A 14,420-nucleotide genomic window follows, 5' to 3' on the forward strand; every position below is an offset into this window, starting at 1 on the left:
CCCAGGGGTAATGCTCTGAGGCAGGCGTCAGCATGGCGGGGGTCCCGTGGCTCTCTGCTAGTAGTGGTGGTGGCGGCCCTTGCTGTGGTGGGAACCCTCACCTGGCTCTACCTGGCCTCAGGGGACCCTTACACCACAGAGACCCTGGTCAGACAGGCCGAGGTGATTGCTCAGCCAAGGGTCTACACTGTGGATTGTTCTGAGGACTATGAGAACTACAAACGCTACCCAGGTGGGTTTAAAACAACACAGATTTGTCTTAAAGCAACAATCTGTGAGTTATGCATGCCATATAAAGAGTTTACTTGAATTAGATGCATTAGTGCACAGTTAGAATAAAAGCCTGCACACTTCCTTGCCCTAGTTGGGGAATACGCTATGAAAGTCCCGCCTACTTCCGGGATCATGTCTCATACTGTTTTTGAATGAGTTTTAAGATTATATGATCAAATTCATGAAAACGTGGTCATTTAAGATATATGTCAAATTATATTTGTATTCGTGGATTAATTTACTTTTACCTGATGCATTTCATGAACGTTTTACATTGCTTTTTCATAATCGAAAACCTTTATAAAAGGCATTGGATAGAAGTCAATTATAATCTTGAATCCCATTCAAAACAGTATAGGACATGATCCAGGAAGTAGGTGGGTCTTTCATAGTGTATAGGGCTGGGCTGCGTTCAATACGTTTTTACGTTCTGGAGCATTCAATTGAACGGAAACTATGCTGTACTGAACGAATGTGTAATTCAGTACAAACCGCTCTGCAACATAGCAAATGTTCAAGCGAACTGAATTCACCGCTGGTGTCCACTGTCCTATATTATTATTATTATTATTATTATTACCTAACTGCTCTGCCATTCCTGTGCATTGGCTGCCCTCTAGTGGTGATTTGGACAAAGGTGAGCAGGCAGGCTGAAGTTTCTACTGTCATGTTGCAGCTGATCTGAGATACTGTTTTTCCCAGGATGCACTCCCCAAACATGTGGCCGAGCCATCACAGACAACTCGGTGACCAGGGAGGAGGCCATGGCCCTCAGGAGGTGAGGGATTCTATACTATCTCTCTTTCTTCTCTGTCTCTAGCTCCAACCCCCTGCCCCCCCCACACACATCTCTTTCCTTTTCTCTAACTTAACTTATTTCTCTACTCCTGCAGGTTGGCAGAGAGGGGTCTGGCTCTAGCTGGTTCAGATGGAGGGGTGAGTATCTACTTTTAGTAACAAATATTTGAACTTAAAGAGGACCAAAAGCTAGGATGAAGAATGTTGCTCAGACTTCAGTTGTATCTTCCCTCTGTCTCCAGTAGAGGTCAGGGTGGTACTACAATAGAGATCCTATTAAATTCTAATTCCTATGGGTACAACATCCAAAGTTCAGTTCAGATGGGCTGATACAGTTAGTGTGTAATGCTATTGTACATGGCTGCTTGGTTGACCCCTCTCCGTCCTTTCTTCCCTCCATCTCCTGTAGGCCTTGTCCACAGCCATAATAAGTGATTGTTTATGTAGCTCAGTTGGTAGAGCATGGCGCTTGCAACGCCAGGGTTGTGGGTTCGTTTCCCACGGGGGGCCAGTATGAAAATGTATGCACTCACTAACTGTAAGTCGCTCTGGATAAGAGCGTCTGCAAAATGTATATGTATGTAATGTAAGAGACTGTAGTGAGGGGAGTGGAAGCAACGGGGGACATCTGAAAAAAGAAACATGATTTATTTACAGGCTAAGAGAGAGCATAGTATCCCTGGGTAGCAGACAGCTGTTTAATTTGTATCCCGCGACGTGGTTAGCCTCAGTTGCTGGAACCGCTACTATCTGACCCGGGATACTGCCATACCCTAAAAGTGTAGCCTAAAAACCCTTTCGATATTGGCTATCATTTCAATTACTATTTCACTAGTAAAATGGAAAAACTCAGAAGTGAAATGACAGCAGTGAAACATTGTATTTTTGTGTGTAAGATCTAATATGAAAGAGAAGGATTGCTGTTTTGAATTTGGTAAAGTTCGTGTGGGAGAGGTGGAAAAACTATTATTATCCATCAATAATGATAGGCCACCAGGATAGACAACTTTGATGGGAAAGTATTGAGAATGGTAGCAGACTATTGCCACCCCTATTTGCTATATCTTTAACCAAATCCTAAAGGAGTGTGTGTGTCCACAGGCGTGGAAGGAAGCTAAGGTAATTCCACTGCCTAAAAAGAGTAAAGCACCCTTTGCTGGCTCTAACAGCCACCCAATCAGTTTGCTGGGGGTAGAGAATTGTGTTTGACCAAATACAATGCTATTTTAAACATTGAAACTACTGACTTTCAGCATGCATATAGAGAAGGGCACTCAACTTGTACTGCACTGACTCCGATGACAGACAATTTGTTAAAATAAATGGATAATAAGACGATAGTTGGCGCTTTATTGTTAGATTTCAGTGCATCCTTTGATGTTATTGATAATAAATTGTTATTGAAGAAACTCACTTGCTATGGCTTTACATCATCTGCCATCACATGGTTGGAGAGTTCTTTATCCAATAGAACCCAGAGTGTTCTTCAATGGAAGCTACTCTAACATCAGATATGTACAGTGCGGTGTCCCTCAGGGCAATTGCCTTGGGCCCTTACTCTTCTCTATTTTTACAAATTATTTGCCACTGGTCTTACACAGAATTAGAATGTCAGCACCCAAAGCCAGTGAGCTCACTGAAATTCTAAATACAGTCAGGATCAGAATGGGTGATTAATAATGAAGTGGTCTTAAATACATCTAAAACTAAAAGCATTGTATTTGGTTCAAAACATTCTCTAAGACCTAAACAGTTGGAGTTGTGTATAAAGGGTGTGACCATTGACCAAGTTGAGGAAGCTAAACTCCTAGGTATAACATTGGATGGTCAATTATCATGGTCAAGTCTTATTGACAAAGTTGTTGTGAAGATGGGATGGGGTATGTCTGTTATAAAAATATGTTCTGCGTTTTTGACACATCTACTGTACTAGTTGTTCAGGCTCTGGTCTTGTCCCATCTTGATTACTGTCTGGTAATATGGTCAAGTGCAGCAAAGAAATACCTAGCAAAGCTGCAGCTGGCTCAAAACTGCATATACAGAACTAACATCAACAACATGCATGCCAGTCTTTCCTGGTTGAGGGTTGACGAGAGATTAACTGCTTCTCTTCTAGTTTTACTGTAAAGAAAATTCCAGATTGTCTGCCTATTTTAAATGATATTTAGCTCAGACACCCATACATACCCCACAAGACATGCCACCAGGGGTCTCTTCACACTCCCCAAGTCCAAAACGAATTTACGGCAACGCACAGTATTATACAGAGCCAAGATCGCATGGAAGCAAACAGCAAAATTACCTTTAAAAAAAAAAAGATCAAACAACAACATTTCATGGACTGGCGGGACTGTGAGGGGACAAACATGCACACACACTCCAACACACTATCTTTTGTTGTTGTATTGTTTGTACTATTATTATTATTAATTTTTTTGTACAGTGGGGAAAAAAAGTATTTAGTCAGCCACCAATTGTGCAAGTTCTCCCACTTAAAAAGATGAGAGGCCTGTAATCATCATAGGTACACGTCAACTATGACAGACAAATTGAGAAAAAAAAATCCTGAAAATCACATTGTAGGATTTTTAATGAGTTTATTTGCAAATTATGGTGGAAAATAAGTATTTGGTCACCTACAAACAAGCAAGATTTCTGGCTCTCACAGACCTGTAACTTCTTCTTTAAGAGGCTCCTCTGTCCTCCACTCGTTACCTGTATTAATGGCACCTGTTTGAACATGTTATCAGTATAAAAGACACCTGTCCACAACCTCAAAAAGTCACACTCCAAACTCCACTATGGCCAAGACCAAAGAGCTGTCAAAGGACACCAGAAACAAAATTGTAGACCTGCACCAGGCTGGGAAGACTGAATCTGCAATAGGTAAGCAGCTTGGTTTGAAGAAATCAACTGTGGGAGCAATTATTAGGAAATGGAAGACATACAATACCACTGATAATCTCCCTCGATCTGGGGCTCCACGCAAGATCTCACCCCGTGGGGTCAAAATGATCACAAGAACGGTGAGCAAAAATCCCAGAACCACACGGGGGGACCTAGTGAATGACCTGCAGAGAGCTGGGACCAAAGTAACAAAGCCTACCATCAGTAACACACTACGCCGCCAGGGACTCAAATCCTGCAGTGCCAGACGTGTCCCCCTGCTTAAGCCAGTACATGTCCAGGCCCGTCTGAAGTTTGCTAGAGTGCATTTGGATGATCCAGAAGAGGATTGGGAGAATGTCATATGGTCAGATGAAACCAAAAATAGAACTTTTTGGTAAAAACTAAACTCGTCGTGTTTGGAGGACAAAGAATGCTGAGTTGCATCCGAAGAACACCATACCTACTGTGAAGCATGGGGGTGTAAACATCATGCTTTGGGGCTGTTTTTCTGCAAAGGGACCAGGACGACTGATCCGTGTAAAGGAAAGAATGAATGGGGCCATGTATCGTGAGATTTTGAGTGAAAACCTCCTTCCATCAGCAAAGACATTGAAGATGAAACGTGGCTGGGTCTTTCAGCATGACAATGATCCCAAACACACCGCCCGGGCAACGAAGGAGTGGCTTCGTAAGAAGCATTTCAAGGTCCTGGAGTGGCCTAGCCAGTCTCCAGATCTCAACCCCATAGAACATCTTTGGAGGGAGTTCAAAGTCTGTGTTGCCCAGCGACAGCCCCAAAACATCACTCTCTAGAGGAGATCTGCATGGAGGAATGGGCCAAAATACCAGCAACAGTGTGTGAAAACCTTGTGAAGACTTACAGAAAACGTTTGACCTGTGTCATTGCCAACAAAGGGTATATAACAAAGTATTGAGAAACTTTTGTTATTGACCAAATACTTATTTTCCACCATAATTTGCAAATAAATTCATAAAAAATCCTACAATGTGATTTTCCCCCACTGTATATCATTGTATTTTCATTTTGTGTGACTGTCCTTGTCTATCAGTGTATCAGTGTTTTGTTACTTGTCATGTTTTTTGTGGACCCCAGGAAGAATAGCTGCTGCTTCGGCAAAAGCTAATTGGGATCAGAATAAACCAATAAACAACAATGACAAGTAAAGGGCAGAGAAGTAGACTGAAATGAGTTCTAATAATTTGCGTGTTTTCTTATTCTAATTTTTCTGGCCTCCAGGCTTCCATCCTCGACCTGCACTCTGGGGCTCTGTCGATGGGGAAGCAGTTTGTCAACATCTACAGGTGAGGAGGAGTGAACAGTTCTCTCTCTCTCTATCTCGCTCGCTCTCTGATCCAGTGTCTTTTCCCTTTTAAACTCATAATAGTAATAATCATAATTTATATAGCACTTTTTTCATTACAAACAAGAATTTCAAAGTCACTTTGAAAACAAAAACAAATGTATAGATCTGGCAGTTCATGGTTGATCATCTTCCACAACTTCAGATGTCTTGAAGCAGTTCGGAAAGGCAGTCAGTAGCTTGAGCAGAGGGAGCATCGACGATACAGACAGGCAGGGAGAAACGTCAGTCAGATAGTAGAAAGGCCCAGAGCTCTTCATTAGGCATGCCGTCTCCTCCACAGAACTCCCGGGTATACCGGTATGGATCCACATACCGGTATAGATGCGGTAAAGAGGTCAATGGAACGCAGACATTGGGGAATAGAAGAAGGACGCCGGATTGGCGTACATTAAATACATCTGCTCTAAAAAAGTGGATATTTGTAAAATCCGTAACGATTGATGTATTCTAACAGGCCCACAATGTGGTCACTAAAGTCCGATTTGGATATACAGTATTTGGCTCTTTTCGCTCCATAACATTTAGAAGTTGTTACTTTTCAGGTTTAGAAGAAGTGACTGATAAATGCTAACTCCCGTTCGTATAAGCTGGTAGCATAGCTAGCGTACAGAAATCGGTGGTGGTAGTCAAAGTCGTTTTTTAACTGCAATGCAGTTAATTGGTAACGATGACATGAACATGTATTGGGGTTGACACCCATACAAGCATTATACTCAGTTTTTTTACCTCAACATAGTGTAAAATACACACAAACAGTAGCCTAATTGTATAGGCACATTTCTGCTGGGGGGCAATGAGGAGATTCGGCATCTTTCCCCCACGGCGTCTTTCTCCCATGTGTTTCCATGGCTCTTTACCGGATCTATGGATTTTTACAATACCGTATATAAAGGTATTTTGATACAATGCTAAATAAACGCAAAGTTCTACAAATTTGACTACTTCACTGTCAGTTTTGTCCTAGTTTGGTTGAGTGTAAAACTATTAGAACAGAGAAGCCCATTCATTTGTTGCCATTCTAGGGTCATTCACTACTCATAAAACATATTAAGAACTTTGAATTTTCTGAAACTTAAAATACCATCAAATACCACCATACCATCAAAAATTTGAAAAATATTGTGAAATGATATTTTGGCCATATTGCCTAGCCCTACTCTGACTGTAAAACTCTGTCTCATTTGCCCTCCCCCAGCTATACAACCCTGGTGCAGCTGGCTGCTACACTCATAGAAATATAATCTAGATTATATTTCTATGGCTACACTACTAACTAACTGAACCATTAATATAACCCTCACTCACTCGCTCTATCAGGCTTCCATAACAGTGGCATCTCCTGCAATCCACCTGCTTCTTTATCTTGCCCTGTTTGGAAAGCTGCCGTGTCGTGGCCTCTTGGGTAATTGTGCAGTGCACTGTGCTGTCTGTGGGTTGCTGGATGGTAATGTATGCTAATAGCCTGGTTCTGTTCTGTTCTCTCTGCCTGCGTGGCTGATGACAGGTACTTTGGGGAGCAGATAACAGATGTATTCTCTGAAGAGGACTTCCGCCTCTACAGGTAGGTGTGTGCTTGTGTGTGTGTTTTTAGGGCTGCATGATTAATCAAATTCAGATCGAAATTGCGATATTGACATGTGCAATATCCATATTCTCCTTTCTTTAACACTCCATTAATACAACAACAACTAAACTACGGTACCTCTTCGAATGAGATGCGCTAGACTCCGTTCAGTCTTTCTCTACATGCACAGAGGATGCTGACCAATCACAAGCGGGCTCTCTCGCATGGCATACATATACTGGCCAATCACAACCGTCCCCGCTTAGAGCGCAGAGTTATATATCGTAGAGCTCCGCCCCTATTGGTTTACTCAGCTGCAGAGGCAGCATCGCCTGAGAAAATTAATTATGCACGCACCTTCAGACTATGAGAGTACAGGTGCCCCTATACACTGAGTATAGCAAACATTAGGAACACCTTCCTTTGGATTCCGTTTAATTCCTAATGGATTCTGCAAGGTGTCGAAAGCGTTCCACAGGGATGCTGGCCCATGTTGACTCCAATGCTTCCCACAGTTGTGTCAAGTTGGCTGGATGTCCTTTGGGTGGCGAACCATTCTTGATACACACGGGAAATTGTTGAGCGTGAACAACCCAGCAGCGTTGCAGTTCTTGATACAAACCAGTGCGCCTGGCACCTACAACCATACCCCGTTCAAAGGCACTTAAATCTTTTGTCTTGCCCATTCACCCTCTGAATGGCACACATACACAATCCATGTCTCAATTGTCTCAAGGCTTAAAATCCTTCTTTAACCTGTCTCCTCCCATTCATCTACACTGATTGAAGTGGATTTAACAATTGACATCAATAAGGGATCATAGCTTTCACCTCGATTCACCTGGTCAGTCTATGTCATGGAAAGAGTATACTCAGTGTATGTTGAGGCTACTTCCCTCAATCAGCCTCCCAGTTATTTTCAGCACGACTTGAAGAAGCTAAAGAACCTACGAAGAAAATAAGTTGACGAAACCGTCGTACAGTGAGGGAAAAAAGTATTTCATCCCCTGCTGATTTTGTATGTTTGCCCACTGACAAAGAAATGAACAGTCTATAATTTTAATGGTAGGTTTATTTGAACAGTGAGAGACAGAATAACAACAACAAAAAATCCAGAAAAATGCATGTCAAAAATGTTATTAATTAATTTGCATTTTAATGAGGGAAATAAGTATTTGACCCCCTCTCAATCAGAAAGATTTCTGGCTCCCAGGTGTCTTTTATACAGGTAACGAGCTGAGATTAGGAGCACACTCTTAAAAGGGAGTGCTCCTAATCTCAGTTTGTTACCTGTATAAAAGACACCTGTCCACAGAAGCAATCAATCAATCAGATTCCAAACTCTCCACAATGGCCAAGACCAAAGAGCTCTCCAAGGATGTCAGGGACAAGATTGTAGACCTACACAAGGCTGGAATGGGCTACAAGACTATCGCCTAGCAGCTTGGTGAGAAGGTGACAACAGTTGGTGCGATTATTCGCAAATGGAAGAAACACAAAATAACTATCAATCTCCCTCGGCCTGGGGCTCCATACAAGATCTCACCTCGTGGAGTTGCAATGATCATGAGAACGGTGAGGAATCAGCCCAGAACTACACGGGAGGATCTTGTCAATGATCTCAAGGCAGCTGGGACCATAGTCACCAAGAAAACAATTGGTAACACACTACGCCGTGAAGGACTGAAATCCTGCAGCGCCCGCAAGGTCCCCCTGAGGGGACAGGACAACTTCACCGCATCAAGGGGACGATAGACGGGGCCATGTACCGTCAAATCTTGGGTGAGAACCTCCTTCCCTCAGCCAGGGCATTGAAAATGGGTCGTGGATGGGTATTCCAGCATGACAATGACCCAAAACACACGGCCAAGGCGACAAAGGAGTGGCTCAGGAAGAAGCACATTAAGGTCCTGGAGTGGCCTAGCCAGTCTCCAGACCTTAATCCCATAGAAAATCTGTAGAGGGAGCTGAAGGTTCGAGTTGCCAAACGTCAGTCTCGAAACCTTAATGACTTGGAGAAGATCTACAAAGAGGAGTGGAACAAAATCCCTCCTGAGATGTGTGCAAACCTGGTGGCCAACTACAAGAAATGTCTGACCTCTGTGATTGCCAACAAGGGTTTTGCCACCAAGTACTAAGTCATGTTTTGCAGAGGAGTCAAATACTTATTTCCCTCATTAAAATGCAAATCTATTTATAACATTTTTGACATGCGTTTACCTGGATTTTTTTTTTGTTAATCTGTCTCACTGTTCAAATAAACCTACCATTAAAATTATAGACTGATCTTGTCTTTGTCAGTGGGCAAACTTACAAAATCAGCAGGGGATCAAATACTTTTTTCCCCTCACTGTAGGATATCAAGTCATCCTACGTCGTCATGAGTACGCTGGGGGTTCGGGCCCTCAGTGTCCAAGCTGGTGAACTCGGGAGAGACAGCTGTTTTTTTATGACCTTTCTACAGGATATATGGGATCATGATATTTTGTTGTTTCACACAGAGGCTTGGTGATTATCGAGGCCGGGAGTGTTGGAAAGATTTTTCAAATACTGAGGAACTATCATTTTCAATGTATGTTAAAAAAACAGGCTTTGTTTACAATGTGTGAGGTGAAGAAATAATGACTGAGAATCTCAGCTTATTAGTTGTGGACTTGTTGAGTTAAGACAATCAGACATTGCCAAATGGGCCCTTTCCTACATTTACATGCAGCAGGCCAGGTAAGCCTACTTCTATGCATGCTCAGGCACGCGTGCTCCCTCAACGTTTTCAGGACAGAGAAACCAGACACATGCTCATTGCTCACGGAGCACTCCAAACAAAAGACAATGAAAAGATTGACAAAACTCGTAATGGTTATGAAATAAACTAAAACTTGTTTCTCACAATTGTAGCAGGTTGTGAACTCTGCAAACAACGTTTCCACTCCGAGAATGGTAAATGACTTTAAATAATAAATGCATTAATAGAAAGTTATGTATACAAATGATGAGGGATTAACAGTACATTTACGAGGCCTACTGGTGATATATGTAATGTGGAATTGATAAAAATATAAACCATCAAAGGGAAAACAATTCACACAATGAAACAATGAATGGGCAAGAATTGGCGGGAGACAGCTGAGCGCATTCTGAAGAGCTGTGTATACGCATTCTGGAGAGAGACACGCCATATCTTTGCCACACACCCTTTGTCTTGTTGCAACAGTTTAATTTAAACTCAAGACACATTATCTTCACACATATCTTAGATGCTTTTCACTGATAGCCGCAACTCAATCAGCTAGACATATTGCCACGCAGGCTGCCCAAATTGCTGGATTCCCAAATAGGCCTACACACTTGTGATTTGTTTTTTTAAATTCGCAAGAGGCTGAAACCAGAGATCTGTATATAATGACGAGATGCTAATGTCTCCACCCTAACAATTGGAGTCGTTGTCCCAAAGGCGGGAAGGCAGGCGACAAGCTTATGTCTGCATATTATGCCCATACATACGCATTGGGCTTATTCTGGACCGATTTAGGCGAGAGTGAGCCCACTCGCTTCGGAGAAACTCTGTCACCGGAGAAAGAATCCAAGTGAGCGAAACAGCGCCCCTCTGTCTTACTATATATAGCCCATGTATCTGATGCAGTCTGGCCAAAAATAGTTTGACATGTCATACCCTTTTGGTCCAGACAGCATCCGATACATTGTCTACACATACTGAGACACATGGGCGCTGTTTTGCTTGCTCGGATGCTTTATCTGAGATTGATTCGTCTTTCTGTCGGTGTGCGTCTCGGTCAAATAAATGATAAATATTTCAATATTTTATTTGGACAGGCAAGGAGGTACGGTAGGGCGTGCCGGACCCTGTAAGACCCGCCCATAACGCTGGCCCTGCTCCTTGCGATTACGACGACTACTTGGAGGAGTCGACTGGCTCTCCCTCTCTAACATGCTGACCAAACCGGCTCCGTGCGTCTGCGTGCACCATCGTGCGCATGAAGTGGCTTGGATTTCCTGAGCACCTGTGGCTCACCAGCACCTGTGGCTCTCTCTCACTGCCATGAAGGAGCCAGAGAGGAACGAGTTGCTCAACACACCTATCTCCAAGAAGGCTCTTCGGAGCTGCTGTGGTGGAGGCGATGGAGCACTTTGGGAAATCGGAGGAGTGGAGGAAGCAGCTGACCAAACATCTGCTCTTGGCGACGTCAGCCTTACAGCATCGACGGCCATCTTGTCATCCTCCTCATCTCAGAGACCGGGGTCTACAGCCCGGTACCGAGCCAGGCGGCAGCTCCAACCAACACTCCTGCTGTCCCAGATACCGCTGCGCCGCCAGTTGACGCGACGCCGCGTTTGACACAAAGCGGGGGAGCAGATGGGGGAACAGACTCTGACCAGTTTTACCTCCATCATCCCCCACGCTCCTGTTGGAGGAGCCCCTTTTCCACAAAGGATCACCTTTTCCATGACAAACATATGATCTCTCAGGTTGCTCCTCTCTCTCACTCTCTGTCCAGAGGTGTATTGGCCCTTTTCAGGCGTGTAATGTCAGACATTCATATCTCTGGCTCACGTGTCCAGTGCTCATCAGAGAAGACGGCGCATGTGACAATGAGGGCTCCGACCCACTACCAGCCCCCTTTGGAGCAGGCAGCAGGGATTAGCTTTGGCCCACGTACAGGGCCACAGCCTGAGCCTGCCTCTGCTATCAGTTGAAGCCCTTACTGCCATTACGCACGTAACCATCGTAACGGCGCCACCAGATTCCACAGAGCCTGACTGTGTTTCCTCTCCCTTTCACAAAGGGCCCGCCTTGGGCTGTGCCACCGTGTTACAACCGGTGGCCAGTGGCGGACAGGGCCATAGAGGAATTCAGACAATTTTCTAATAAACGCTCCCCAGCTGCGTGCAATTACTGGCAAAGGAGGCGGTCACAGGGGTTCGCCCAGAATAGAGAAACAGGGTTTTAATCGCCCAATTTCCTGGTTTCAAAAAAAGACAGGAGGGGTGAGGCCCATCTTGGACCTGCGCACCCTGAACAAGAGTGTGGCCAAACAGCCCTTTCGCAAGCTCACGACAAAACATCTGATGGAATGTATCCACCCAAACGACTTTTGCACGAGTATAGACCTGAAGGATGCATACTTTCATGTGCCGGTGACACCGCGTCACAGGAAGTTTCTCAGTTTCGCCTTCTAGGCGATACATGAGAGTGCCATTCGGTTACTCTCTGGCCCCTCTGACCTTTTCCAAATGTGTGGAAGCAGCTATAGAGCCATTGCGTCATCAAGGAGTCAGGGTCCTGGCTTATTTAGATGACCTGTTGGTTCTTCCCAGTCAGTAAACCTGGCAATCACACACACGATGAGACTGGTGATGCATCTCACGCGTCTAGGTTTTGCAGTGAATTGTGAAAAGAGCCCGCCATGGCCAGCTCAGCAGATTGTCTACTTGGGGCTCCAGCTAGGGAAAGGGGATACCTAGTCAGTTGCACAACTGAATGCATTCAACCGAAATGTGTCTTCCGCATTTAACCCAACCCCTCTGAATAAGAGTCAACATCACAGTAATGTTGGCACGAATCTCAGGCCCTCCTCTCAGCTCTCATACCGGTTCCATCCAAGGCGCACGGTAACGACACTTTCAGTGTCATACTGTTGGGAATCATGTCGTCAGCCCACACTAGTCCCGTTGGGGTTGCTACACATACACACGCTACAACGATGGTTTGCCCGGCTGCGCTTAGACCCTGCGCGTCACCTCACTGGCTGTTAGTCATTCCCAACAGCCTCAGAGCGGACCTGAACCATTGGAGAGACCTGTGTATACTCACACACAGAGTCCTGATGGGGAGAGTCTCCTCTCACTTTCCAGTCTATACAGACTGGATGGGGGGGATGTGCCAGACTCGAGCAGTGGAGACCACCACATCAATCTCCTAGAGCTAAAGACGGTGCTGTTAGTTCTACAACATTTCGCTCATATGCTTCAGGGCCGCGATGTGTTGGTCTGGTCAGACAACCGAACAACAATGTCATACATCAATCGCCAAGGAGGGGTCAGGTCTCTTACGCTCCACCAGCTGGCAGAGAGACTATGGTTGTGGGCGCATGGGTGCCTTCTCATTGACAGCCCGTCATATCCCGGGGGGTCTCAACATTTTACATTTTAGTCATTTAGCAGACGCTCTTATCCAGAGCGACTTACAGTTAGTGAGTGCATACATTTTTCATACTGGCCCCCCGTGGGAATCGAACCCACAACCCTGCCGTTGCAAGCGCCATGCTCTACCAACTGAGCTACAGGAGGCCTCAACGAAGGAGGAGACCTCATGTCTCGAGGGAGACAATGAGTGGCATTTACACCCCGACATCATTCTGCTTATATGGGAATGATTCGGGAGAGCCGACGTAAACCTGTTTGAGTCGCAAGCCAATGCGCAATTGCCAATGCGTTTTTAAAGTGTAACACCCTACGAATCACTGAGGCTATCACCTATCTATCACATAGCCAAAGACATAATTCCTATTTACACTGTCAGCAAAAATGGCTTCAAGAAGATGATAAACAAACTGAAGATGATTAACAAGCTGGACCCTCCCAAAACTGTATAACAAAATTAAGGGAGAAGTTGAAACAGAGCTCACACGTGTTGATTATTACGCAACTACAACAGACCTTTGGTCTAGTAGAACAACCAAGCCCTACATTTGATGAGTAGTTTCAACTGAAAGGTCAGCGCTTGCAAACATCATAGGCTATTTCCTCGGAGATCAGACGGGAGAAAAAATCACTCTGGGGTTGAGAGAAGCTTTAGCCTGGGGGCCTGAATGAGGGGTTGTCACTACTTACCACAGCCACAAAGTCATAAACCCCACCTATTTCTTAAATGTATCTTTTTAAAATGTGATTTTAAACCTAATCCTAAGCTTAACTCCTAACTTTATGCCTAACCCTGACTTTAAATTAAGACCAAAAAGCAAATGTTTGTTTTCATGAATTTCTACGATAAGGCAATTTTGACTTTGTGACTGTGGTAACTAGTGCAAACCCTGAATGAGGAGCAGCAAGTGTGCATAACGATAACGGCACAAATGTGGTAAAGGCCATCGCATTGAATGACTGGACCAAATGTGGTAAAGGCCATCGCATTGAATGACTGGACCAAATGTGGTAAAGGCCATCGCATTGAATGACTTGACCAAACGTGGTAAACGCCATCGCATTGAATGACTTGACCAAATGTGGTAAAGGCCATCGCATTGAATGACTGGACCAAACGTGGTAAAGGCCATCGCATTGAATGACTGGACCAAACTCCAATGTTTTGGAAACGGTAGGCTACATGTCATGTTTTTAAGGCACTTTGACTGCAGCCCATGGCTGCCTGAATACATAATTAACTTAGGTTATTTAACAACTCATACTGGTAAAATAGGAAATGGGAACTCAAAATATTATTAATGAATTAGTGTTGCGCTTATAGTGCGCTATATTTTGATGATCATGTTAAA

General features: G+C 44.3%; 1 protein-coding gene across 1 annotated transcript in view; it reads left to right on the forward strand.

Moving 5' to 3' along the window:
• uts2r2 (urotensin-2 receptor 2) overlaps positions 1–14,420 on the forward strand; it is a 45,644-nt gene that overhangs the window by 692 nt on the left and 30,532 nt on the right. The window contains exons 2-6 of the mRNA XM_041858673.1: positions 6–232; positions 976–1,051; positions 1,167–1,209; positions 5,219–5,283; positions 6,850–6,906. Of these exons, the coding sequence (XP_041714607.1) occupies positions 6–232; positions 976–1,051; positions 1,167–1,209; positions 5,219–5,283; positions 6,850–6,906 (468 nt within the window). The remainder of the gene's footprint in view (positions 1–5; positions 233–975; positions 1,052–1,166; positions 1,210–5,218; positions 5,284–6,849; positions 6,907–14,420) is intronic.

The sequence above is a fragment of the Coregonus clupeaformis genome, chromosome 31, assembly GCF_020615455.1.
Source record: "Coregonus clupeaformis isolate EN_2021a chromosome 31, ASM2061545v1, whole genome shotgun sequence".
NCBI classification, from domain to species: domain Eukaryota; kingdom Metazoa; phylum Chordata; class Actinopteri; order Salmoniformes; family Salmonidae; genus Coregonus; species Coregonus clupeaformis.